Source organism: Biomphalaria glabrata, chromosome 16 (assembly GCF_947242115.1).
Source record: "Biomphalaria glabrata chromosome 16, xgBioGlab47.1, whole genome shotgun sequence".
Taxonomy (NCBI): Eukaryota; Metazoa; Mollusca; class Gastropoda; family Planorbidae; genus Biomphalaria; species Biomphalaria glabrata.
Window position 1 is genome coordinate 6,746,962 of NC_074726.1, and position 27,855 is coordinate 6,774,816.

At 36.1% G+C, this 27,855-nt stretch overlaps 1 protein-coding gene across 5 annotated transcripts; it reads left to right on the forward strand.

The window, feature by feature from the left end:
• On the forward strand, positions 1-27,754 carry LOC106072996 (uncharacterized). Of its 5 annotated transcripts, none has more exons than XM_056013401.1 (13): positions 1-122; positions 5,675-5,829; positions 7,850-7,927; positions 8,992-9,049; positions 10,168-10,387; positions 13,408-13,544; positions 15,382-15,462; positions 16,265-16,366; positions 19,856-19,955; positions 21,293-21,438; positions 22,884-23,013; positions 25,018-25,052; positions 25,555-27,754. In XM_056013401.1, exons 2-13 carry the CDS (start codon positions 5,765-5,767, stop codon positions 27,121-27,123), a joined length of 2,721 nt encoding a protein of 906 aa, XP_055869376.1. In that variant the 5' UTR covers positions 1-122; positions 5,675-5,764; the 3' UTR covers positions 27,124-27,754. The 5 variants fall into 5 exon arrangements, with proteins under 5 accessions (XP_055869376.1, XP_055869375.1, XP_055869373.1 ...); XM_056013400.1 differs by lacking the exon at positions 1-122 and adding an exon at positions 2,067-2,176; XM_056013398.1 differs by lacking the exon at positions 1-122 and adding an exon at positions 2,132-2,259.
• The last annotated feature ends 101 nt before the right edge of the window (positions 27,755-27,855 follow it).

The following is a 27,855-nucleotide window of genomic DNA, read 5'->3' on the forward strand; positions in this document are numbered from 1 at the left end:
AGTCTGTTCAGCTCTTGTCACAAGCATTTTAACTTTTTACTTTTTGACTATCAGAATTACTTTTGTTGTTTCACTCCAGCTCGAGCTAGGAATACCATCTTCAAGAAGCGCAAGATGGGCAGGTAATTCATTTATAAGATAATTGTATAATGAAACAATAAAAAAAAAACTTAAAAAACACAACGCTTAAATAAGGAAAAGAACTTCACGTTTACAGCCATATATCTTAATTCCATACGACTTGTTTACCTTTTATATTAAACAAAATTAATTTTAAAAATTTACCACTAATTAATTAATTGGCCAATGTTTAATTGATACATGTCTCGTTAGGGACAATGAATAATTATGCAAAGATTCATCTTGATCCGAGAATGGGAAGAGGAGAAAGAACGTGTACAAAATTTAAATTTGTACCAGACAGACAAACAGACAAACAGACAGTTAACATAAGCTTTGTAAAAAGAGCTTCATCGCTTAAGTCCATGAGATATTAATTCACAGACCAGTTTTTAATGTGGCCTTGTATGAAGTGTAGAGATGCTTTTTGTAGCGTTTTATATTTGAGATGGGTCGTGTAGTTTTAACATATTGTAGTCCGATGTGTATCTGAATGTCATAAACGCTTTTTTTCTTTTTGGTATTTCTTCTTCTTCTTTCTCATTGTTATGTTGGAGTGTTCAGATGACTAGACCGATACATGAGATGAACTGTGCAGTGGTTTCCAAATCAGGGAGCTCTCCATATAGTTTTCTTTCTATTGGGGTGGTTTGGGGCCAGTGTCTTATGCGGGCCTCTTGGTAAAGAGAGCAGTTTTGGAGGACGTGGTCGGCATTCTCTGGTGATACTCCTCATTTCACTGGTTCCAATTTTGAGCTTCCGGTACATGTGTTGTCGCATTTTGTTGTGTCCGGTCCTGAGTCGAAAGATTAGACGTTGGTCTTGTCGGGATAGCTTATAATAAGCGTCATCTTTCTTGTGATTTGGATGAGAGCTCGTCCATTTCTCATTTATTTTATTTTCAATTAATTTCTTCAATTCTTCTGTCATAAACGCTTTTTTTTTCTTTTTGGTATTGCATTTTCAGAAAGATAAACTACAAATTACCGCAGAGAAAGTAGAGGGCTGCAATAAGAATTCATCAAGTTACCTCAGCGTTCGGGACATTCAATTAATTTTACCATCAATCTAAAATAGCATTGATGACTCTAGGTCTTAAAGCCCAAGTTCCACTGTGTCCTTTGAAAACCAGTGACTTGGCGGAGTATAAGTCATTGGTTAATATGCATGACTAAATGCAACACGTACGACGTAATCATCTTTTTTTTTTTGAAGTAACGTCTGTATACTATAAGATAAGATAAAATGTTGGTGCACTATGTCCAGAGATTATTGTTCTCGTTACTCAAGTGTAGCTTTTTCGAGACAGGCAGTTAAACAGACAGTCAGACAGACAGACAGATAGATAGATGGATAGATAGATAGATAGATAGATAGATAGATAGATAGATAGATAGATAGATAGATAGATAGATAGACAGGCAGACAGAAAGACAGACGGACAGACAGACAGACAGACAGACAGATAGATAGATAGATAGATAGATAGATAGATAGATAGATAGATAGATAGATAGATAGATAGATAGATAGATAGATAGAGATAGACAGACAGACAGACAGATAGAGAGATAGATAGATAGATAGATAGATAGATAGATAGATAGATAGATAGATAGATAGATAGATAGATAGATGTCCACACATTGCAGAGGCGTTGTTGTAAGTTGTGAGGTCACATGGTGATTTCCATTAAATCTAAGCTCTTCAACTCAAATTAGATTATTCTAATTATGTAAAAAGTTATTTTTATGTGATGAATACTTTATCTATTTAATAATTAGCCACGCCCCTTCCCGTGTTCAGGAAATCAATGGTAAAAAAAAATATCGGGCGGAAATTGTATTTGAACCCATCTTTATCAGGTCCTCTATGGCCCCCCATTTCCGCCTGCTGCTTGGTCCAGTATTTCAGACTTAAAAATACACAATTTCCTGGAAAACATATTACATGTAAACCAAGAAACATCTTGCTGCGTGTGCTGTCACCATTGTGTCGATGTTCGTCGTCTGTGTGCGTATGTGTGTTTGATGTATAGAACTCTATGTGTGCGTAGGTAGGTGTGTACAGATCTAGTTGTTATATTGCAGCCTTTATCAGGACTATAAACTGAGTCAACCTTGAGAATAGACAGTGAAGGTTTGATTATAATGCATAGCTTATAAATGTGTAATATTTATTGCACTGGTATATATCGATCTATAGGCCTACCTCACTCTGTTGTTGTTTTTTCTTGCTATTTTGGAAGGATACGTTTATGGTAGAAGTTTGAATTGGGATTCTATATACCTTTTTTAATAGGTTTGTAAATTTTTTTTTTACATAGGCCTTATAGCCTACAGAAACAATAGTAAATCACTGAGCTTAGTTTTTACAAAGCTTATATCAACTCATACACGTTATTCCTCCCGCACCTTTTCTCGGATCAAGATGAGATTTTGAACAATTATTCATTGACATAGACAAGATATTAATCAATAAAAAAAATTAAGCTATTAGTAAATTAATTACTGGTAATTATTTATTTGTTTGAAACCAACAAGGGAAATCATCGATCCCCAGTATTCACATTTCTGGCTAAATATGTAGGGTTTGGTCACTTCAGATAATTGTACTCGTTAATTCTGCCGCACCCATTCAGACAGACAGACAGACAGAGTGAGTTGATATAAGCTTTGTAAAAAAAAAAGTGTTTTTTGAGAAGAACCATAGTCGTTACGGCTGAATGAGACCAACAATGTGTGAGTCGCCATGGATTGTTATTTTTATTGTTATTTATTTTTATTGTTATTTTTATTGTTATTTTTGTGGCTTGTTTTCTATCTTTTTTTTCCACGTTGGGTACGGGCGCTGGACTGTCTTCTCGAAGATCCCAGGGCCCAATTTAATGGTTTTTGACGAAGCCCTGCTTCTATTTTTTTTTTTCAAAAGCAACTGTTACTGTTAATAAGAGCCTTACATTTACATTTGTTATACAATATACATAGGAAGCAACTTAAACGCAATAGGTGACAGTGGGTTAATTAAAGTGACGTCATTCGCATGATACACCAAAGTATGTTAACCCTTTAAGTCCCACATCTTCAAAAGCCTGCGACAAGAACCATGACCGATAGTGATACGCTTAATATAAATTGCAAGGCCTCTGCCAGTCGCGGAGCAATCGGCCTAAATCCGGCCCTAGTTGCTTTCGTATTTAAATAGGCTGCAATAGGCGTGTGAGGATAGTTAGTAATGGTTAAACACTAGAAAATATCAATACTCTCCATCGCCGACAGCAAAATGCGCTCCACAGGTTAAGAAAAGTTGATTTAGACCTTAAAACGTATGAATATGTGTAAGACATATAGCAGAATGAAATGTATTAATTATAATTGTTAGTGGTAAGATAATGTACTAAAAGTGTTCTTTTCTCCGAAAATGCGTAGATTCTATAGCACTTAGTTTAGACTGTTTTTTTTCTTAGAAAATTGTCTTTATTGATTTAAATATCAAGATAGATGTGTACTATGTCGCGCAAGGTTAAAACGCGTGCATGTGTATGTACAGCGTGTGTGTGTGTACTAGTGTATTGTGTGTTATGAGTCTGTAGGCTAGCGGTGTTTATCTTATCTTTACATGATAGACAGTTATAAAAAAAAAGTTATCTTCTTCAATTTAAAAGATAACACACATAAGAATAACACTAACCTACAGACTCATAACACACTCATGACGTTCTGTGAGACTTGTAATGTTGTGTGTGTTATGAGTGTGTAGGCTAATGTTGTGTATTATGAGTGTGTAGGCTAGTGTTGTGTTATGAGTGTGTAGGCTAATGTAGTGTGTGTTATGAGTGTTTAGGCTAATGTTGTGTGTTACGAGAGTGTAGGCTAGGTGTGTGTTATGCGTGTGTATTCTAGTGTTGTGTGTTATGAGTGTGTAGGTTAGAGTTGTGTGCTATAAATGTGGGGACTAGTACTGCTATGTATGTGTTATTAGTTTGTGAGACAGAAATGTGTATATGTTATAATAGTGTGTGCTACGGGTTGGTCTAGTAAGGTAATTAGATTCTGATGTATACAAAAATGGTTCTATTGTTGTATTTCAAACCAAAGTGGTACAACTAATTGTTTATATACACAAACTATAAATCAACAAAATAAGTCTAAATACACATATTGTGTAAGAAATGTGTATATGTTATGATAGTGTGTGCTATGGGTTGGCCTAGTAAGGTCATTAGATTCTGATGTATACAAAAATGGTTCTATTGTTCTATTTCAAACCAAAGTGGTACAACCAATTGTTTATATACACAAACTAAATCAACAAAAAAAAAAAAGTCTAAATACACATATTACCTAACAAAAAACCCTCTATCCCTGATAAGAATAGTTTCTAAATTTCTTTACCAAAGCATTTTATAGTTTTTTTTTGGAACTGAACCTTTTGTTAATTTGGAGAGTCATAGAAAGTCTAACACTATATCTTTATATAAACTCTGCCATCAGGCATAAGCATCGCTCAGATGTTGACAACTACTGATAAACAAAATCCTTTAAGAAACTGATCTTCTAACGCTATGAACGTCAAGATAAAAAAAAGAACGTAGGCCTATCTGCAGGTATTGCGTTGATGGAGTCAAAATCAATCAACAAGAAATAGAATTCATTGTGAAAACTCATTTGATCCCCACTAAAAACATTACATACGAAATACAAATGGACAAGTAAAAGTATAGTTCCCCTTTCAGACCTTGCGATCTATAGGGCAGATAATGTCATGTTTCTTTGGCCAACGGTTAACGAGCAGGGTATCATGTGGCGAGCACAACGACCAACAGCCTTTACTTTCCCCAGCTAAAGTCAGTTACTCATTAGAGTTGGGTGGACTCAGGGGTGCCCTAGGATTCCGAAATTCCCCACACAAACGGATAAACTTGCTAATAATGTGTATCATTTTGGGATATTCGAACAGAGGCTTCGCTATGGTTAGTGTCACCCCAGCCCCCTATCACACTTTGCCAAATTTTGATTCACGGTGCCCCCGCTGCGGGGAAGAAGACGAAACCGTGCTTCATATTCTGTTTGACTGCCCGAGACTTGCTGATCTCCGTCTCGACAGGTCTGGGAAACCCAAATTTCTCGACCTGTATGGCGACATTTATGCACTACGCAAGACAGCAGGGTTTCTGTCCAGGGCTTTTGCAAGAGAGGATTTGAGCCTCTCAAGCCCTCACTCTAATGGAGTTTGATGATGATTATGATGATGATTATGATGATGATCACACTTTGCTAAAGTAAAATTGTAAGTATTCGGGTTTACCCTTAAAACGCTTGCGGTAGTTTTGCCTCTAAACATCAGAATTGTAATTCCATTTTGTATGCACTCATTGTAAAACAGCTCAGCGCTTTAAAGCATTTATTAATGTAAAGTCTAAAAAAAAATATCTAAAAATCTTTCCTCACTTTGGTGTCACTTCCATATCATACAGCGCCCCCGCACCGATCTCAGCTCCTAGCACTAATGACGCTGTGTAAATAAGCTATAATAAATATTTCTTTACTTACAGGCAAGCAACACATTTAAACCCATATGAAGCTTCAATAAATGCTTAGAAAAACTTAAACTACAAAGTTGACACAATCAACGCAATCTAGAAATGTATGAAGAAGATGACTTTGAAGTCATCCCCGAGCCTCGAAATGACGAGAGTTTTATTTTTAAGTAAGTACACTTTCTTTTTTGAATGTCATAATTAGTCACATTTATTAATGTTCATGTCTGTGACATTTTACATCTCGAGAGACGATCTTTTCCCTTTGCAACTTCTTGTGTGACTAAAGAGGCCAATCCTTGATACACAGCTGCGATCACCAGGCGCCGTTGCATTTTCACCCTTCTTTCTGCTTCTGTTGTGTATGGCATCTGCAATCCGAGACCCTTCCTTTGTGCTCTCTCTCCATGTAGATCTATCCAGTGCCTCTTTTTCCCAGCTGCTAGTGTGGATTTTGAAGAGCTTCATGTCGCGTTTGCATACATCAGTTTACCTGAAAAGTGGATGACTTGCGTTCTGATAGATCACCATACAGAATGTCTAGTCTAGTGGAATTCAACCTTCTGGTATTCTATGAACGTTGCCAAGCCAGCCAAGGCGTCTGCTGCTGATAACACAGCGTATGTTCTGCTCTTCGTAGCACTTCCTCATTGGTTATTTATATCTTGCCACCATATTTTAAAGATCCGCCTTAGGCATCGGAAGTAGAAGGTATTTAGATTGTTTTCCTGCCATGAGTAGGTTGACCATGTTTCACTTCCGTATAGCAAAGGGCTTATCACGTGGATTGTCCTCCCAAACTACTGGAGTTTATCGAGTGTTTCCATGTGGAAAGAAAATTTACAGTGAAATTCAATGGAGCCCAATCAGCACCTTTTGAGGTCAGAGGTCAGAGTCAAACAAGAATGTGTGCTCGCACCTACTCTGTTTGGCATATTCTTCTCCTGCCTACTGCATTACCCAGTTACGCTTACTGCGACATCAACGGACGTGTATTTCTCCATACAAGATCCTCTGGAAAACTCCTTTATGTATCAAGGTTGCGTGCGAAACCAAAGTTAGAAAGTTACCTATCAGAGAACTTCTTTATGCTGATGATGCATCTATTGTGGCTAATTCTTATACTCAGCTTCAGACTATGGTTGACAAACTATCTGCTGCTTGCCAGAAGTTCGGCTTCAATATTAGTCAAAGCAAGACTAAGATACTATTTCAGAACACAAACACTGCACCTCAAGTAACCATTAATCCAACCACTGGAAATTTTTCGGCCAGTTTTTGTTATCTTGGCTCCATCATATCCAACGATGCTCTACTGGATAAGACATTAACAACAGGATAATAGGCACCATGTCACAGTAGCAGAAAAGAGTGTGGGACAAAATATTGCTGACTAACAATACCAAAGCCTTAGTCTACCGGACCTGTGTGATTGATTTTCATACATAGCGGCAAAACTAGAAATTGCAAGCTTTTTGGTGCATCCGGTGAACAAAATAAAGGAAGTGTTGAAAATCTGTTTTTCAATAGTCAAATGATATCATTCACAAGCTATTTAGCAATGCAAAATCCATTTATAAAGCTCTTCCGTTTTGTAGCTTTTTTAGTTGGCAACTTTTGAGTTCACGTTAGCGTCCTTGACAACGTTTAGGTCATCGTGAAACTCTCCAAACAGAAACCTACCACTGCTGTGTGTTTTCGATTTGCTTTTAGTGTCAGGTTATGTAAACTTAATGACAAGAATATGACTAAGCCCGATCAGTTGTAGTCTTATATTTATCTTATCTTAACATATTATCTTACCTTATATATTACAGACGTTAGTTTAAAAAAAAAAAGAAGATAATTACGTCCTACGCATTTCATGTGTCAATCTAGTCATGCATGTTAATCAAAGACTTAAAACTCTGCTAACCCGTTAGTTTTCCTGTCTGATTCAGGCAATCCATTCCATTCTCTATTAGCACATGTTTTTTTCGTTTTTGATTCATGTATTGTCATAGAGACATAAACAAATGAATAATTGTCCGAATGGTCCTAGAATGGGAAGAGGGAGAAATCAAAAGGTGCAATAGGAATCGTGCCAGACAGAGTGAGTTAATATAAGCTTTGTAATGACTAATAACAACACTAATGTATACTTATAACTTATAACTGACATATTTTGTTTCTCCCACGTAAACATTATAGCTCGGACCTTTCCTCGGACCCACTGGAGGATTATCTTTTGGATGGGGCAAACGAAGTCGACGCTATGCCTAGTCTAAGGTAAATACTTGACGTTTTCCTCTCAAAATCAATGAAGTTTAGTATGTCGGTTGGGGGAATATTTTATAGCTTTATAGCTTTGTTTTTATATAGCGCTACTTTTATGCTTATAGCATGCTCAGAGCGGTAAGGTCCAATCTCATTTGTGGACCGGTTAAGGAGAGGGGGTATCTGGGAGAGGGTTTTCAGTGCTGCCTTAAAGCGCTCGGTAAACATAACTCTGCTCGAGTCGAGTGTTGAGCCTCGAGCCCCTATCATAGGAAGCCAAGACAAGCCAAGTTCAAGCGTGCTTAGCCGGTGGGGTGGGGGGGGGACTGCACTTTTGTCATCCAGGGGAGCTGATGGCTTTACATTGCACTTTTGTCATCCAAGGGGCTGATGGCTTTACACTGCGGTTTTTGTCATCCAGGGGACTGATGGCTTTACACTGATGGCTTTACACTGCAGTCTTGTCATTCAAGGGGCTGACGGCTTGACGGCTTTACACTGAAGTTTACATTATCGATGTCTGCCTGATTGTATGAGAGGCCAAATTGGAACGCCGTTCATTTATTCATTAATAATTTTCATTTCTTCAATAATAGTCTTCATTAATAGTCTTCATGTCTTCATTAATAGTCTTCACGTCTTCATTAATAATCTTCACGTCTTTATTAATAGTCTTCATGTCTTCATTAATAGTCTTCATGTCTTCATTATTAGTCTTAATGTCTTCATTAATAGTCTTCATGTCTTCATTAATAGTCTTCATGTCTTCATTAATAGTCTTCACGTCTTCATTAATAGTCTTCACGTCTTCATTAATAGTCTTCATGTCTTCATTAATAGTCTTCACGTCTTCATTAATAATCTTCACGTCTTTATTAATAGTCTTCATGTCTTCATTAATAGTCTTCATGTCTTCATTATTAGTCTTAATGTCTTCATTATTAGTCTTAATGTCTTCATTATTAGTCTTCATGTCTTCATTAATTGTCTTATTGTCTAAAGTGTGTTTTATATGTATTGTATTTGAGTAAGTATATAGATATAAACTAATATATGAATTAATTATTGTTTATCAGAGCACCGACAACAGAAAAAGCATGTGAACAAATTGGATCGCCAGAGCCATTTTCACTGGTATGTTTTGTATTGTTGACATTGTTAGTGAATAAGAAACTGCAGAGTTGTTACATTATAGTGATGACATCTAAGGAAATATGAACAAATTGTAAACTCCTATTGACCTGCCTAAGGAAATATGAACAAATTGTAAACTCCTATTGAGCTGCCTAAGGAGATATGAACAAGTTGTAAACTCCTATTGAGCTGCCTAAGGAAATATGAACAAGTTGTAAACTCCTATTGAGCAGCCTAAGGAGATATATAAACACGTAGCGAACTTCTAATGAGTTGTCTAAGTAAATATGAATACACTGACGAATCATAATGGAGTAATCAACAGAGTAAGACAAATATTAACTTGAAAAGATACAATAGTTAGACTTAGCTCACTCACTGCATTAATGAAGCCTATAAAAGATTGTTTGTACACAAGTTTACTCAAAGCACGGTTATAATTTCTACTTTCGATATAGGTGATGTTCATTGTCTTTTAATAAATCCTATTTGTCACCACACAGTTTTATCTCACGATATTTTGTGAAATATGCGTTTTACAACATTAAATATAATAATGACAATAAGGCTTGTCTTCGAGTCCGAAGATCCACGAGGAATGCAGTATTTTCCGTGGCTACGCAGCCTCAGATGTGACCTACATATTTTGCTATATCTAGCGCAGATTTTCTTTTTACCGACTACGTCTTTGTCTTCGGCAGCGGATTTTCTTTTGGTCTCAAAAGTGCATCCCGCGGCCTTTGAGATATAATAAAAATATACGTGCTGTAAATATAGCTTGTCGTGGGTACAATCCCATGATATTAAAAACTAGGCAAAAGTGATAATTCTATATTACTATGTAGGTTTAAAAGTGCCTACGTTAAACTATCTAATACTTGAATGGCCATTTCAGTGGGTACAATCCCATGATATTAAAAACTAGGCAAACGTGATAATTCTATATTACTATGTAGGTTTAAAAGTGCCTACGTTAAACTATCTAATACTTGAATGGCCATTTCAGTGGGTACAATCCCATGATATTAAAAACTAGGCAAAAGTGATAATTCTATATTACTATGTAGATTTAAAAGTGCTTAAGTTAACCGTATCAAATACTTGAATGGCCATTTCAGTTGAAGTCCTCACTGACAGAATCATTGACCAGCATGCAAATCTTGCAGCCCTATCAACTGGCCTATCGGGTGAGGTATCTGCTTAGCCAGCTTCAGAGCCTGAATCTCGAGGCTTACTCGGACAAGAAGCAACTCCTGGACGAGTTGCTGAAACTACTCAGACTGTACAAGAACATGTTGACAGTGATAGAAGCTGAGTTGATAGACTACAAGATTGTAGGTCAGTTGTTTTATCCATGTGTCTTATAAGTGTCTATAAACTCAAAGACTACAAGATTGTAGGTCAATTGTTTTATCCATGTGTCTATAAGTGTCTATAAACTCATAGACTTCAAGATTGTAGGTCAGTTGTTTTATCCATGTGTCTATAAGTGTCTATAAACTCATAGACTTCAAGATTGTAGGTCAGTTGTTTTATCCATGAGTCTATAAGTGTCTATAAACTCATAGACTTCAAGATTGTAGGTCAGTTGTTTTATCCATGTGTCTATAAGTGTCTATAAACTCATAGACTTCAAGATTGTAGGTCAGTTGTTTTATCCATGTGTCTATAAGTGTCTATAAACTCATAGACTACAAGATTGTAGGTCAGTTGTTTTATCCATGTGTCTATAAGTGATGATTACGTCCTTCGCGTCATGCATCTAGTCATGCATGCGGAATATGTGCCTATACGTGTCTATCAACTCGATGCCATTAAAGAAATGTCTTCAGGACATCTCTCTTGTTCACTCTCTTCACAGCAATCAAAACGGAAACTCTATTAAGCAACTTCACTTTATTATTCTAAATGCAAGCTTTCGTATAGATCCCAGGTCTTCTTGTTCATTATACACAACACATTGAAATATAAATAAAACACACACCAAAAAAAACAACAACAAGCAATCCCACTTCAAAATTTAATTTATTCAGCCTATCATTACGTCGATACTGGTTCAATCCCCCCCCCCCTTTCTCAGCAGCTCACTAAGCTCAGAAGGTATAAACTCATATGTTTGTCAAAATTTTTTCGAACATATTTATTTTCGTATGTTTTAGATTCAAGATATTTAATATCCCACAAAATTATTTAGTCGCCTGTTAATTTTTATAATAAACTTTGACTTTAAAAATATATAAAAACTGGCTAATAAAAACTGACACTGAGACACTTAGCTTATCTTATAAGTTACAGATGTTCCTTTAAAAAAAAACAAGATAATTACGCTCTACACGTGTTAATTAGAGACTAAAACTCTGCTAAGTCAATGGCTGTCCTGGTTGATTCAGAAAATCCATTCCATGTGCTCTAACGGCATTAGGGAAGATGGAGCACTTGTACAAATTAGTCCTAGCATATGGACCTATCTTTGTGACTCTTTAAGAATTTTATTAGATTTTTAGCGGCTCCCGAAAGGGGAAAAGACGCTATTAGTTTTGTGTGGGATGTCTGTCCGTCCGTCCATCCCGTTCAGATCTCGTAAACAAGAAAAGATAGTGAAAATCCGACATCATATTTTAGTTCATTCAAAGTTCTGATGCAACGGCTTCTTTTTTCTTTTCTGAAAGCGAAAAATCTAATTTTTTAAATCACTTATGCAAGAATTTTTTTTCATAAAAATACACCACTTTTACAACTATTCCCTATTAATAGTAACAAACACGATACGCTCTTTAGTAGGGGCACATATTCCTATGCAAAATAACTTAAAACAACAATTAATAAGTATTTTTTCATATTATCGCGTATACTTCAGAGTTGCCATATAGTCTAGGTATAAAACACTTGAGGAAATTTTTTTTCTTTTTTTTCTTAAAGGAAATGTTTTTTCTTGAGGATTCACCCATTACAAATACATTACCATCACTTAGATTAATTAGATATTCATCATAAGACATCAGTTACGCCAGGTTCACATTTAATTTCACATTCTCTTTCACCTTGGACTGGTTTGGACCGCTGGATCACCACACAAGATCTGTCAACCTTCTTTCTCCATTCTTCTCTGTCATTTGTCATTGATAGAATTTTAATTTGATATTCTTTCTGAAAATATTGAAACCTGCCTGGGTGGACCACTCTCTTTGTATCCTTGTTTTAACTTGTAAATAATGGTTTGGAGGCGCGGTGGCTGAGCAGTAAAGCACTTGCATTCTGAACTGTTGTCCTGGGTTCGAATCCTGGTGAAGACTGGAATTTTTATTTTCTAGATTTCAGAGCGCACCCGAGTCCAACCAACTCTAATGGGTACCTGACTTTAGTTGGGGAAAGTAAACGTAGTTGGTCGTTGTGCTGGCCACATGACACCCTCGTTAACCGTTGGCCAAAGAAACAGATGACCTTAACATTATCTGCCCTATAGATCGCAAGGTCTGAAAGGGGAACTTTACTTTACTATACTTTACTACTTAGATAAGCTTTTTTTTAATGTATTTTAACATATTTTGTTTGTTAATTTTTTTCACTTACACATCATATTCCTTCAATACCCATAAAGAAAATGCTAATTTACAAGAGAATATACACACTTAATTAACCTAATTAGAGTGCAAAACTTAAAAGCTGAAATAAATGATTAATGCACGCTAAGTTTTATCCCATGCTACTCATCGGCAAAGTTGTTCAATATGAACAGTAATGAAAAGAAGTTGAATAATGGACCTGTTTTAGGGTGGATAACGCTACTTATTTTATTTTTTTTTTTTTAAAGGGGTACCCTGTTGGTACAGTCAAATTTTAACCTGGTCGCTACATGGCATTTTCGGAATCACGTGATTCGAGTTCTCTTTGGAGCTTTTCTATGTTTAAATAGTTTCTTCCCATAATACTAAACGATAACTTACAAACAGAACAAAAAAACCTAATTAAATACTCAGATGACACAAGGGTAGAGATACTAGAACTAATTCGTACAAGTGCTCCTTCTTCTCTTGTGCTATTAGATAATGGAATGGGGTAGCCTTAATCAGCCAGAAAAACCAAAGACTTAACAAAGTTAAAGTCGTTGATAAACATGCATGACTAGATTGACACATGAAATGCGTAGGACGTAATTATCTTCTTTTTTTTTTTAAATAACGTCTGTAATATATAAGATAAGAAGAAGAATTGTAAATGAGAGAAAAAAAAAAGTAACTCATCTGTTTGTATTTGTGAATTATTTGCTAATTAAACATTTACTGTACGTATAGAGAAGTATTATCACAACATAACTGATGACATACTTGCAGCTAAAGAGAATTTTGGTTCTATTGCAGATGTATTGCTCACTATTTTCACATCTGCCTGCACACAAGAAGAAAGAGAAGGCGTTTTACAAGCTTTTACCGCACTCAAAACTTCTGCAATGGAACTATTCGTCAGAATTACAGAACTGAGTGATGTCATCTGTCAGGTAACCGTTTAATAGGTACTTTAGGGATTGGTCGTTGTGCTGGCCACATGGCATCCTCGTTAGTTGTTGGCCAGAAAAACCGAAACGTGTCACAAGATTCATAGATTGCTACTTTGAAAGGGGTACACTTTACTTTTCCCCTATAACTTAATTATATTTTTACTTCTTCAAAAATACACTTTATGGTAAAAAAAACAAAAACATTTTAATAAATTGCTCAAGTTAAAGAACACTGCTGCCTTTGAAAAAAATTCCTAAAATAATTTTTAAGGAGATACTTATGAGAGTTTTAACATGTATTCCTGTGTGTTTTCCATGTGGAAATGTTTTTAAACCTCTGGTTATTATGTACTGTGATTGGATCTAGCCTATCATCCAGATACGTTGTTTGAATAGAAACCAGACGCACAGTATCAATTTAGAATATTATCCTGTGAGGACTACCTCTCTATAGCAGCAACAGAGCTAGACATGCCTTAGAGTCGAACCCCCAGGGAACAAGACGTAGAGGAAGATACTAGAGGAAGCCGAGAGGACCGGAAAGAGCTGGGAAGCCATAAAAAAAACTAGCAAGAGACCGTGGAGGGTGGTGTGTTATTACTGAGGCCCTATGTTCCATGAGGAACTCAAAGGAATGATGATGATGATGATGAAGAATTTAACTAATAAAGTCGATTTATAGAATGTACATGTTTTCTTCCAATATAATGACACAACATAAGTACATGGAAGAAATAAATCTACATTGAAAATGTTCAAATAAAACCCAACTGTAGCCTACATCTGACTCATCGACCCTTTTATCTTCCCTTATATGCCTTTCGATAAATGTTGATTTCTGAAACAAGAAAGATATTTTATAAAATACTTAAAAAACAAAAAACAGCAACAAATATTATATTAAGTGTGTAAAATTTCAGCTTGATCCGAAATCGGGTATGGGAGAAATAACGTGTACAAACTTTTTACCAGACAGACAGACAGAGTGAGTTGATAGAAGCTTTGCAAAGAAAAATGTGCAAACAAATTAAGAGTGTCCATAATGTCACAGTTTCAGCTTTATTTATGTAATTCTATGGAAGCCACTGTCTAAGTGTTCCTCTGGTTCTCCACGTAACTGTGAAAACACTAGATCAGTGGTTCCCAAACTGTATTCCGCGGAACGAGATTGTCCCGAAAGGCCTACTGGAATAGTTAATTAGAAGGCCACCAGGTGAATTAATCTCTCTAAAAAAATAAGTAAAGTGTTCCGCTAAATACTCAAAATGTGCGAAGTGTTTCGTTAAGGAAAAAGTTTGGGAACCGCTGCATTAGATAACTGTCGTATCGACATAGGCAAACTTTATTATCTCTTCGCAACCCTCACACAAACTTACACACTTCCGGTCATTCGCTTGTACATTCCCACTGACTAGCAAAATTGGATTATACAAATGACACCAACTCTCATCCGTGGCATTCACCCAATTCCGTTGTCATTAGCACCAAGCGACTTGTGACAAAGTAAACTTTGAAAAAAATATCACTATATATAATTCTCTTCGTCGCCCGACCATGCGGGACACCACGCAAGCACGCCGAGTCTCTAACTCTCGATGAAAAAGCCTAGAGCTACTAGAGTTACCCCACGTAACTTTCGCGGAGACAGAGAGTGAGGCTCAGAAAAAAAAGAGGAGGGAGGCGTATGCTACGCCGCGGGTCGGCTCGTTTCTTACATTTAGACAAGACGAATAAATTTATTGAGTAGGTATAAACTGGAAAATACAATGTTTTGTTTTAAATAATTAAACTTATAGATTCTCAATAATGTTCTGGAAAATGTATTTTAACTCTCCAGGCCATGTCAAGAAAAGATATTTTTCGAATTTTCAAGAAAGTGCTAAAAGGCGATGTGACAATGACGCCATGTCTGCCAGTAGTAAGTATAGATTTACTTTATGTCCCATGTATCAGTTCTGCGTTTAGAGACAAACTGATTTCATTACCACTGTCGTCCTTAGGAGTCCAAGCCGATGTTTCCAAACCAAAGGCGAGAAAATTTCACTTTCATTTCAGACCCGCACAGAAACCTTAGCATTTCTCATTTTGTGCTCGCGTCTGCACTTACAGTATGCGCTTTTATTGATTGAGCCCTATTCAACTCGCTAGTTATTTTATATAAAATGTGCCCCCGAGTTTGTTTATTTCATTTTTTAAAGATGAAGGTTATTGAGCGAGCCTCGTTTCCACACAGTTCATAACGTCAACTGCAATGTGCCAGATTTTTATAGATACACAGAATTTAAAGCAAAAATTATTCCTGATATCAAAGATATCATGGTAACAGAAAAATATTTAAAATTAAGTAAAGTTCAATTTTAAAAGGGCATGGTGGCTAAATGGTAAAGCGCTAGGCTTCCGAAACTAAGTTTTTCGAGTTTAAATCTTGGTGAAAGATGGTAATTTGAGCTCCGGGATTTTTTTAGGACGTCTCCGAGCTCACCCCAACTTCAATAGTAAGGTTGCATACATTGGGGAAGTGAAGGCGGCTGGTTGTTGTGCTGACCACATGACACCCTCGTTAACAGTCGGCCATAAAAAACAAATGACCTTTACACCATCTGCTCCCATAGATCTGAAGGTCTGAAAGAGGTTCCTTTACTTTTAAGACTGTACTAAGATGTTTGCTGACATCAGTTTAGTCGTCTTTACTTTGACATTAAGATTTCTACTTCACTTAGGAGGCTGACACAAAGAAACGATGGATACTTCACGTTCTATTGAATATTGTCTCCAGAGAGTTCCGTAGGACTGAAGAGCTGGAAAAGTCAAACATCCTAAAGGTAACAATGTGACTTCTACGCCATCATGACATATATCTAATAAACAACTATAGCACCCTCATTACATAAATCTAATAAACAACTATAACATGCTCATTACATATATCTAATAAAAATAACTATAACGCTCTCATTCGAAATAATCAACTATAAAACACTCATTACATATATCTAATAAAAATAACTATAACGCTCTCATTCGAAATAATCAACTATAAAACACTCATTACATATATCTAATAAAAATAACTATAACGCTCTCATTCGAAATAATCAACTATAAAGCACTCATTACATATATCTAATAAAAATAACTATAACGCTCTCATTCGAAATTATCAACTATAAAGCACTCATTACATATATCTAATAAAAATAACTATAACGCTCTCATTCGAAATTATCAACTATAAAGCACTCATTACATATATCTAATAAAAATAACTATAACGCTCTCATTCGAAATTATCAACTATAAAGCACTCATTACATATATCTAATAAAAATAACTATAACGCTCTCATTCGAAATTATCAACTATAAAGCACTCATTACATATATCTAATAAAAAATAACTATAACGCTCTCATTCGAAATTATCAACTATAAAGCACTCATTACATATATCTAATAAAAATAACTATAACGCTCTCATTCGAAATTATCAACTATAAAGCACTCATTACATATATCTAATAAAAAATAACTATAACGCTCTCATTCGAAATTATCAACTATAAAGCACTCATTACATATATCTAATAAAAATAACTATAACGCTCTCATTCGAAATTATCAACTATAAAGCACTCATTACATATATCTAATAAAAATAACTATAACGCTCTCATTACAAATTATCAACTATAAAGCACTCATTACATATATATAAAACTTCTCTTCGATTCCGAAAATTAATGAGGAGTGCAGTATTTCACGAGGCTACGCAGACCCAGCTGCGACCTACAACGCACTCATTACATATATCTAATAATCACCTATACAAATCATTCATTACATATATCTAATAATCACCTATACAAATCATTCATTACATATATCTAATAATCACCTATACAAATCATTCATTACATATATCTAATAATCACCTATACAAATCATTCATTACATATATCTAATAATCACCTATACAAATCATTCATTACATATATCTAATAATCACCTATACAAATCATTCATTACATATATCTAATAATCACCTATACAAATCATTCATTACGTATATCTAATAATCACCTATACAAATCATTCATTACATATATCTAATAATCACCTATACAAATCATTCATTACATATATCTAATAATCACCTATACAAATCATTCATTACATATATCTAATAATCACCTATACAAATCATTCATTACATATATCTAATAATCACCTATACAAATCATTCATTACATATATCTAATAATCACCTATACAAATCATTCATTACATATATCTAATAATCACCTATACAAATCATTCATTACATATATCTAATAATCACCTATACAAATCATTCATTACATATATCTAATAATCACCTATACAAATCATTCATTACATATATCTAATAATCACCTATACAAATCATTCATTACATATATCTAATAATCACCTATACAAATCATTCATTACATATATCTAATAATCACCTATACAAATCATTCATTACATATATCTAATAATCACCTATACAAATCATTCATTACATATATCTAATAAACAACTATGACGCGCTCATTATATTTCTGTTTTATTAGACAAATTTGTTGGATATCTATACCATGTATGTTATTTTACAATTCAACAGCCTTGGAATAAACTTACAGGTTGGCATCACATTTCTTCGATATCTTCAGATATCTGCGTTAACTTTTGGAACTGTTTTAAATCCCCCTCTATCTGGATAACTTTTTTTTTTGGTGGGGGAGGGGGATACATTTGTAAAATATTTGTACTTCACATTTAGTGTTTCTTTGTATATAAACTCATACAGCCTCCAACACAAGCGTGTACTTTAATCTACTTTACATTTTGTGTTCACCTGTTTTTGTCTAATTTGATTCGAATCTCTGATGTTGCTGTTTTTTCTCTCAGTTTAAGTCACTGCTAGTGACTCAAGAAATGTGCAGAACGCAATTATCTTCTCTTGAAGAAACGTTTGTAACTTATAAGATAAGAATTGAAGGGCCTAGATCAAGAAGGTGGTCAAGTTACAATGTCGTCACTTTGAGAAAAATGGCAAAAACACTTTTTAAAAAATTTTCTTTGTGATATTTGGTTCTTGTAGACTAATGTAGGCTAAGAACTAAAATTTAGTGTTTCCAGTCTTGTCAGTTTTTCAGTGTGCTATCTTAGGGATCTGGGCAATTTCACAATTAACGTTTCTGCCACTATATGAAGGAGGTCAATTCCATTAAGCAATTTATTTAAAACCTTGTGACTCTAACAATAGCATTGGGCACAAGTTTCACTGTTTCGTCTCTAAAAAAAATAGTTTAGAGTCATGTGCGAAGCCCCCACCAATTGGAGGCCCTAAGCGGTTGCTTAGTTTGCTTATGATTAAGACTAAAACCATTGCAGTAGTTTGACAGGTAAACTGACAGGTAAATTGTGCTCCTTTTGTTAAAACCATTCAGTGCAATAAGGTGGTCTTGTCCATGCTGTTTCATGCATAAAGTGTCTTTGGATAGACGTAGCCCCCACCTGTACATTGGACAAAGCCCACCTGTACATTGGACAAAGCCCGCCTGTACATTGGACAAAGCCCACCTGTACATGTTTTCAATGGGACAATGCACACCTTTTACCTTTATCTATCCTTAGTCTGTTGGACCGTTGGGGCACCATGCAAGATTTGTCGACCGTCTTTCTCCATTCCTCTCCGTATTTTTGCCTTAGTTAGAATTTCCTTCAATGACAGTCTCATCCATTCTTTTATGTTGTCTTCCCATCGCTTTTTCTGTCTGCCTCTTCTTATTTTTCCTGATACTGTTCCCTGGAGGAAGGTCTTTGCGAGCCCCGAAGGCCTTGTAATATGGCCATAGATTTTAGCTTGCGTTTTTTTTTTTTACGATAGTTAACATCTTTACACATATCTACAGACATATCTACACATATATCTACACATATGTACACTTCAACAAATGGGAAGTCTTGTCAGAAGGTGCACATCATGGTGACTAAACTTGTAACTAAACTCATTTTTTATTTAAAAAATGTGTTTAACCGCCTTCTTGCACCAGGGCCTTTAATTTAGGTAACATGGAGACAAAGTTGTAATGTTCAACACATCCACATTTTCGTTTAGCATGTCCAGGATCACACTTGGTTTCCTCCCTTTTCTGCATAACATTAGAAAGTTAGAAATGTTGGGATACTTTTATCAAGACTGTTTTCTGTTCGAATAAAAACCCAGAATCACTTATGTCATTTAATAATGAACTAATTTTGATACACGATGAATCTTTTGAATAGACTCTTGGACTCTATACAGCAGAAAAAGATGAGTTTCTGCAAACTGCTGCCATTCTCATAATAATAATCACATCAGAAAATAAAGTACAGGATCAATCTGGTAATGTTCACATTTACTTAATATTTTAAAAAAAAAGTTTATATTAACTCGTCTGTCTGTCTGTCTGTCTGTCACAAATTTTGTATAAATATATTTTTTCTCCCAAGTTCCATTCATGTATTAAGTTGAAATTTTTCACAATTATTCACAGTCCACGACAATGCACGAATCAATTAAAAAAACAACAACTAACTAATTATTTAATCAGTTATTTAATAGTGCTTTTTAATTAATTTTGTTTTGTATAGAAAAAGGGAAATAAACCCTGCATTACTGGGAGATATGGCAGTAATTTTGCGGTTCTTCTCCTAATATAAGCTTAGTTGTTTTTTTAAAGTATTTTTTAAATTTTGAATGTTTTTTTTTAATTATGTTTATTTATTTTCTATTATATTACCTATCCTTTAAACTGTTGGGCCGTTAGGGCACCACATATGATCGGTCGACCGTCTCTCTCTATCTCTCTCAGTCTTTTGCCAGAATTATAATCTTTTTTTAATGGACAGTTCCGACCATCCTTTGATGTCCTCCTATCTCATTCTTTGTCTGCCGCTCTTTAATTTCTGGTACTGTTCCTGTATGATCTGGTAATATGACCGTTTAGAGTTTAGACTAAACCTGCTTATATATCAAACGGGATCTTTTTTTAGGGGCGGACTGGTTGTATGGGCATTTGGGCAAATGCCCAGTGGGTCGATTTCCAGATGGGCCGGTGGCGCCTCCAAACGGGCCACCTTGAATGACATTAAGTTTCTGTAAATGTGATAGAAGCCTTATCTTTCATAATTCTAGATATAGATATGCACTACGTTGGATTAAGCCTACATGAACCCAAGTTTACTTGCTTTCAGTTTTCGATGCATTCTGGGAACTTTAAATAATTGTATGGGGACGAGTAACAACATCTTATGGCAATCAATATGTGAGTCAGACTGTATGGTAATAAAGTCAAGTTCCCCCTTCAGACCTTGTAATCTATAGGTCAGATCATGCAAAAGTCATCTCTTTCTGTGGTCTACAGTGAACGAAGGTGTCATGTGGGCAGCACAACGACCAACCGCCTTTTACTTTTCCCCAACCAAATGTCAGGTAACCATTAGAGCTGGGTGGACTCAGAAGTGCCAAAAGACCTCGAAATTTAAAATCCCAGTCTTCACCAGGATTCGAACCCTGGACCCCCGGTTCAGAAACAAGCGCTTTACCGCGCCTCCTTGTATGGTAATGCCAGGGCCGATTTCGACACCCAGTCTGCCCCCTGTTAAAAGATATGCTTTGACTTCCATTTCGTCAACACTCACATCTTTCTACCATAATTTTGTTGTCATATATTCCTTAAGTGGGTCAAGTTGCAGCTCTGCTGGTTTCCTGGTTGAGAGAAGCTCTGGAGAACCAGAAAGAAAGAAGAAGCAGGAACGGCTTGCACATTTCGACACTTGTAAATCTACTCAAGAAACTAGCAAGCTTCGAAAAGAACGTAGATATGGTATGAGACAAGAGTTTCTTTTGTTGCTTGTTAATCTTTATACATTTCAACTCTTTTTTTTTTTTTGCAACTAACATTTTAAACGATACTTGTTGATGCCAATTAATCATAGGCTTCCTGGTTGTGTGGTATGCGCTCTGTATTGCCGTATCCGTAGTGCCGAGTTTAAACCCCACCTGCCCATTTCCCGAGCCGACCGGCGGAAGGTTTGGATCAAATCTGAAGGAATCAAGCAGATGGTGGGAAGCGTGGTCGAGAGGTCAAGTGCGCTTGAACTTGGCTTGGCTTGGCTACCTAGAAGGGGGCTCGAGGTTCGACACCCGACTCGGGTGTTTACTGAGCGCCTAAAGGCGGCACGGAAAACCAACTCCTAGATACCCCTTCCCCCCCCCCTCCACTGGTCCACAAATGAGATTGGACCAAAGCGCTCTGAGCATGCTATAAGCATTAAAGTAGCGCTATATAAAAGCTATAATAATAATATAGATAAAAAAAGAACAACGTTGTTGTTTTTTGTTTTTTTTCAATATTTCCGTCCTCCGGACTGCGTGGGTTACACTCTAAGGCTACATTGCCTGGCTACTATCAAAGTATTGATAATAACTATTTTTTTCTATTTATTTGTTTGTTATTTACATTTTCAAGAACCAAATACCTAACTCATGTTTCATATCAAAAAGACATTTTGTGCACTGTTAATAAGCAGGGGCGGACTGGCTATCTGGGCAAATGCCCGGTGGGCGGTACCCAAATGGGCCGCTAGGGCCACCGAAATGGCCTGATCGAAGCCACTATGGCACTAATCAAATAGTTAAAGGTTTTATAATATTCTTATTATATTATTATTATTATTATTATTTGTATAAAATGCCCTCTGAGCGTCGTGTTTAAACAAAAAAATCTTTCACAGACATTACATTGTAATACTATTTTAATCAAACACATTTTCCAAAAATAAAATGTAGAATGTAGACAGTGCTACTAGTAGGCTTCATCTTTTTAGGGCCTACATAATTGCTGATTTAAAAAGACGCTATGTTGCTTATAAAGATATAGAGTTCACTGTATGCATGCATATCGATACATTATCAAACTTAACAATGATTTTGAGGACAGATACACCTATGATAGAGAATTTGTGGGCCTGATTTTATAGAAATGCCCGGGCCGATTTTGACACCCTGTTTATAAGAACATTCTTTCGTTTGGTTTCAAACATCCCTTCAAGACAGAATATTATTTGATTCTTGAACCTCATGCAGGATATTAAGATCTAACGGGTGGGATATGAACTCAGGACGTTGTGATGACAGTCTAAAGAGCATGCCGGACGTGTACGACTATGCGTGCTTACGCAATGCTAAATGTTATGTTTGAATCTTATAGAATTAAGCCTACAATTGATGCCCTCAGTAAACATACATTTTTGTTGCCTGCAATTACAGATCTTGGATCTTATAAAAAGAAACGAAATTCAGGAACTGGTCAGAAATCTTCAGGGGGACCCCACGTTAACAGACAGTTTTAGTCAACTGCTTCCACTGCTTGGATTACATTTCTCACCTCTCTCAATTGGTAGGTAACATTGGTGGTTATTCTCTCCCCTCGTAAAGACTCAAATTTACATAAACTTGTTAAATAACTTTTCGTCCCTTCCAGACAGATACTAAAACATTGGTTTCGTTTCGAACATTCCTATTTTTAATAAACAATTTTAGCCATTATTTGTAGTCTTCATGTGGTCTCTGATTTTTAGACGAATAATAATTTCTGCCATTAAATTCAGAGGCGACATTTCGAGGTGGCGACTGGGGCCACCTGAGAAGGCCCCGCGATAGAAAATTTCATTGTCTCCATCAGATGGTCCAGTTCTTATGAACAGAACTTGTTACTCGATATTTAGGAATTCTTTCAACATTAGAGGACTGAGGACAAAATCTTGCAAGTTAACTCTTTCTCTCCTAAGTAACGATACCATCGTTGAGTCGATCTCATTAAATTAAATTAATTTTTGTTTTTATAAACTTTTATTTGTTTTATATAAAAAGAGCTTGCATTCTCCTAAAATTGTATACCAAAAGTAACATTTTCTGATTACAAACAAAAATGTTATTGAAGTTTAATGATAACAAGGTAGAATGTTCAAATGTGAAAAATGAACAATTCTGTCAGAACGTGGGAAATAATTACGGAGACAAAGAGTTAAAGCTCACATGTAGAACAATTACAATACAGTTCATATTATTGCCCAACGACCAATAGTACAGTACCTACGTAAGGTACAGTGGTTTGTAACACTGATAAGGTCTACAGCATCAGAGGCGAGGCGTAATGTGGTAAGGTATATGTAATCCGCACTTAGGGCTTTCGAGCCAGCGCATGACCCTCGCCTGATGGTCTGCACAGGCGAGACCATTCGGTATAAAAGGCCTCAACACTGACCTGTGACGTTGCAACAAATGGTCAGTGGAGACCAATAGCTCGTTGCCACGTCGTACAGACCTGGCAAGGTCATGCAGGTCAGTGTTGAGGCCTTCGAAAACGATTGGTCAAGGCTAAGGCCGCCTTTTTTTTTTAAATGTTAAGTTAAAAAAGTATTAATTAAATATACAATATATTAATAAATATACAATCTCCTTCCCTTTAGTAGGTTACACAAAATAATCATCAACATCAAATTCCATTAGAGTGAGGGCTTGAGAGGCTCAAATCCTCTCTTGCAAAAGCCCTGGACAGAAGCCCTGCTGTCTTACGTAGTGTGATCATGTCGCCATACAGGTCGAGAATTTTGGGTTTCCCAGACCTGTCGAGACAGAGATCAGCAAGTCTGGGGCAGTCAAACAGAATATGAGGCACGGTTTCCTTTTCTTCCCCGCAGCGGGGGCAACGTGAGTCAAAGTTTGGCCGTAGACGTGAGAAGTATGAGCCAACAGGACAGTGCACTGTGCTCTAACAGCTTGCTCAGGCCTGGACAGCCTCCACCTCGGGGAAGTGAGGTCAGGGCGCCTCATGCGCTTCCATACTCCACGGGCTTTTTTGGACTTGTTCCATAACTCAAACCACTATTCCATCTCATGGATTAAAAAAATAATAATAACCCCATCATTTTTATTTCTGCAATAACTTTACTAAGCTACATCACTTGTAGTTTATTACTTAAATTGACAACATTTATAGTTTAGGCCAACTTGTACACGCAATATTTGTAGCACTTTCAAAGCATCACAGAAAGTTTGTTTCGGTATTTACACTCTTTAGTTTGTAGCCATAAACATAAATAAATATTGACTGGAAAAAGGAAATAACTTCATGTAACTTGAAAACATGTAGAATATCTATTGTTGTCGGATTTCCGAATTCTGAAAAGTTGCATGATCTTCAGTCTTAGAGATTAAACAAAACTACACAGCTGTATAATAAAGTACACACAATTGCAAGTCACACATTTTCGTTTCATAAAACTCTGTTATCGGCCAGTCTATATATTATAAGTCTATGTTTGTACCACATAAGCCTACTTTTCATTTTTTTTACTTACAAAGAATATCAGCAGTAATTGTATGAAATTCAATATTTCAGAACAGGGAAAAGGAGAGCTACATCAGGTTGAAAGGGTGAGCTTATGTACAAATTAAATACACCATGATGGATGACAAATTCTAGCTTTACTTAACCGTCACAAAATTAGTCTTAAATTTGCTTTTCTTTTTTTGTTGGCTGTCTGGATGACTCTGTGTGTACGGTTGTGTCTTTGCATGGCCTTGAGCAAATTTAGAATTGCCACAAGTTATTTGAAATATGTTTTCAATTATAAGTTCAAATATTACAAGTTGTTTGTAAAAAAAATAAAAATATAGATAGATAGATAGATAGATAGATAGATAGATAGATAGATAGATAGTTAGATAGATAGATAGATAGATAGATAGAGAAATAGATAGATAGATAGATAGATAGATAGATAGATAGATAGATAGATAGATAGATAGATACATACATACATACATACATACATACATACATACATACATACATATTGATTGATTGATTGATTGATTGATTGATTGATTGATCAATTTTAGGTTCATGTGTTAAACATTCCATATTTTTCCCCAGAAACCACAAGATGTTGATCTATTGATAGTGGGGAAAACAGGAACTGGCAAAAGTGCAACCGGAAATTCTATACTGGGACGAAATGTTTTTAAAAGTACATCCAGTACTACTTCCGTGACTCGAGATGTTGCTTACGACGTGGCAGGATTCGACGGAAGGGTCATAAAGGTGGTGGACGGTCCTGGAGTCGGGGATACCCTTAGCATCAAGGATATTGACAAGGCCACGCAGATGATTGTCGAATGCATGAAGGACGCTGTCATCCTTAACCCGAAGGGCTATCACGCTTTCCTTCTGACAATAAGATACGGGTCAAGGCTCACGGCGGAGGATAAAGAAGCCATTAGAATGTTAAAGAAAATATTTGGCAACGACTTTGTCAAGAAATATTGCATCCTACTTATCACTTGTGGAGATTACTTCAAGGGAGACCAGAGCGAGACTGCAGTCACATTCCAAGAATGGTGCAACCAGCAAGGTGGAGTGTTTAGGGATCTGTACCAGGAATGCGACAAGCGGGCCATTTTATTTGACAATATGACCAAAGACAGCTCAGTCAGAGAAGAGCAGCTGAAAGCTCTACTGGCAATGGTAGATTCGATGCAAAATGAGAGCAAAAGGTACACGAACCATCATTTCCAAAAGGCTGAAGACAATCGTAAAGAGCTAATGGCCCAAGTAAGAGAGCCGATGGTGCAGGAAGAAGCGATGAAAGAGATCAGCCTTATACTGCAAGAGTTTTCTTCCTGTCATCAGTTCAACCTCAAAGATAAAAAGAAACTCGAAGATCTGTTCTGTAGGGCGACTCAGACCCACCTTCGGGTCATCGAAGCAGACAACGGCACTGGCGTTTTAAGCAAAACCCTTGAAACCACCTCTGCAGTCCGCAAGACCATATCCGACAGGCTGGAAACCTTGAGAAAATTTGCTAAAGAGAAGCTTGACTCTTCCAAAAAGGAGACAGAGCTCAGACAGAAATATCAGGAGACGGAAGATATCTTGAAGGAGGAGATGAAATCTTTAAGTGAAGATCTCCAAAGCTTACAACACCATGAAGCCAGCCACCCTACTAATGTACAAGATATGTGGGTATGGGCAGAGAGGATGGAAGAGAGACAACAGGAACTGAGGGCGGAACTGGAACGAGAAAGACTTCAACAACAGGAGGCATTTGAATTGGAAAAATCGAAACTTGAAGCTATGCTCAACAACCTAAGTATCGAATCACAAGAAAAACAAGCCCAGGTCCAGCAGCTGTCTTTAGAGGTCGAACACTTAAAACGCAGCGAAAAAGAAAAGGCTGAAAAACTGGAGAAGCTCAAAGAACAAGAAGGAAACCTACATAAAATAAAGAAGAATATGGAAGAAAATCGAATTCACTATGAGCGGGATCTCCAGAGAGTAAAACGAGAAAACGAAACCAGAATTAAGTCTGAAATGGAATCGATGCAAGAACGATACAAGAGGGATGCCGAGATCGCGAATTCAAAATACGAGACGATTAAACGCGATTATGAGGAATTAGTGAAGACAAATGCTAAAAAGAAAAAATTTTGTTTCATATTCTAAACATAAGGCAGTGTTTTTGTTTTGTTTAATTCAAATACAAGGATCCCAGAGAATTATGTTTGTTACTTTGCTGTTTGAAGCCTTTACGGGAATATTCTGCGTTCATACAAGTTGCAAATATTATTTTATATTAGTGTATAATGTAACAAGTGACTATTATTGTTTAACTCTTTCTCTTCTAGTCGACGATACCATCGTTGATTTTAACCTAAATTAATGTTTAATTTTTTAAACTTGACTTTGAATTATATAAAAAGAGCATGCATTCCCCTTTAGTTCTATACCAGATACAACATTTTCTGATAACAAACAACAAAGCTATTGAAGCCCAATCATAACAGGGGTAGTGAAATAGTAATGAGCAAATGAAGAATTCCTTCAAAACGTGGAAAAATAATTACGGAGAGAAAGAGTTAAAGTTGTGTGAATAATAAATGACGTAGAAATGATAACAAATGTCGATTTTTTTTTTTAAATGTAGCTTGTAAATTAACTGGATTTTGGTTACCTTCTTGAAATGTTTCTGAGACAGACAGACGAACGTTCAGGTCATACGTAGACCCAAACTTTCTTGTCTTCAGTGCCAGTTTTTGTAAGCGTCCTGAAGCCTCCACATTTCAAACATATTTTTTTTAAATAAACAAATCTTATATTAATTGTTTGCATCAGTCTTTTAATTAAATAATATTAAATAATAGATCTACTTTAATTTATAATAAATCGGTGCAATTA

Excerpts from the sequence above, each read along its gene's own strand:
- LOC106072996 (XM_056013401.1), top strand. The coding sequence starts at position 5,765 with ATGTATGAAGAAGATGACTTTGAAGTCATCCCCGAGCCTCGAAATGAC. Across the intron at positions 7,928-8,991 it reads GACGCTATGCCTAGTCTAAG|AGCACCGACAACAGAAAAAG; the intron begins GTAAATACTTGA and ends ATTGTTTATCAG. Across the intron at positions 13,545-15,381 it reads TGAGTGATGTCATCTGTCAG|GCCATGTCAAGAAAAGATAT; the intron begins GTAACCGTTTAA and ends TTAACTCTCCAG.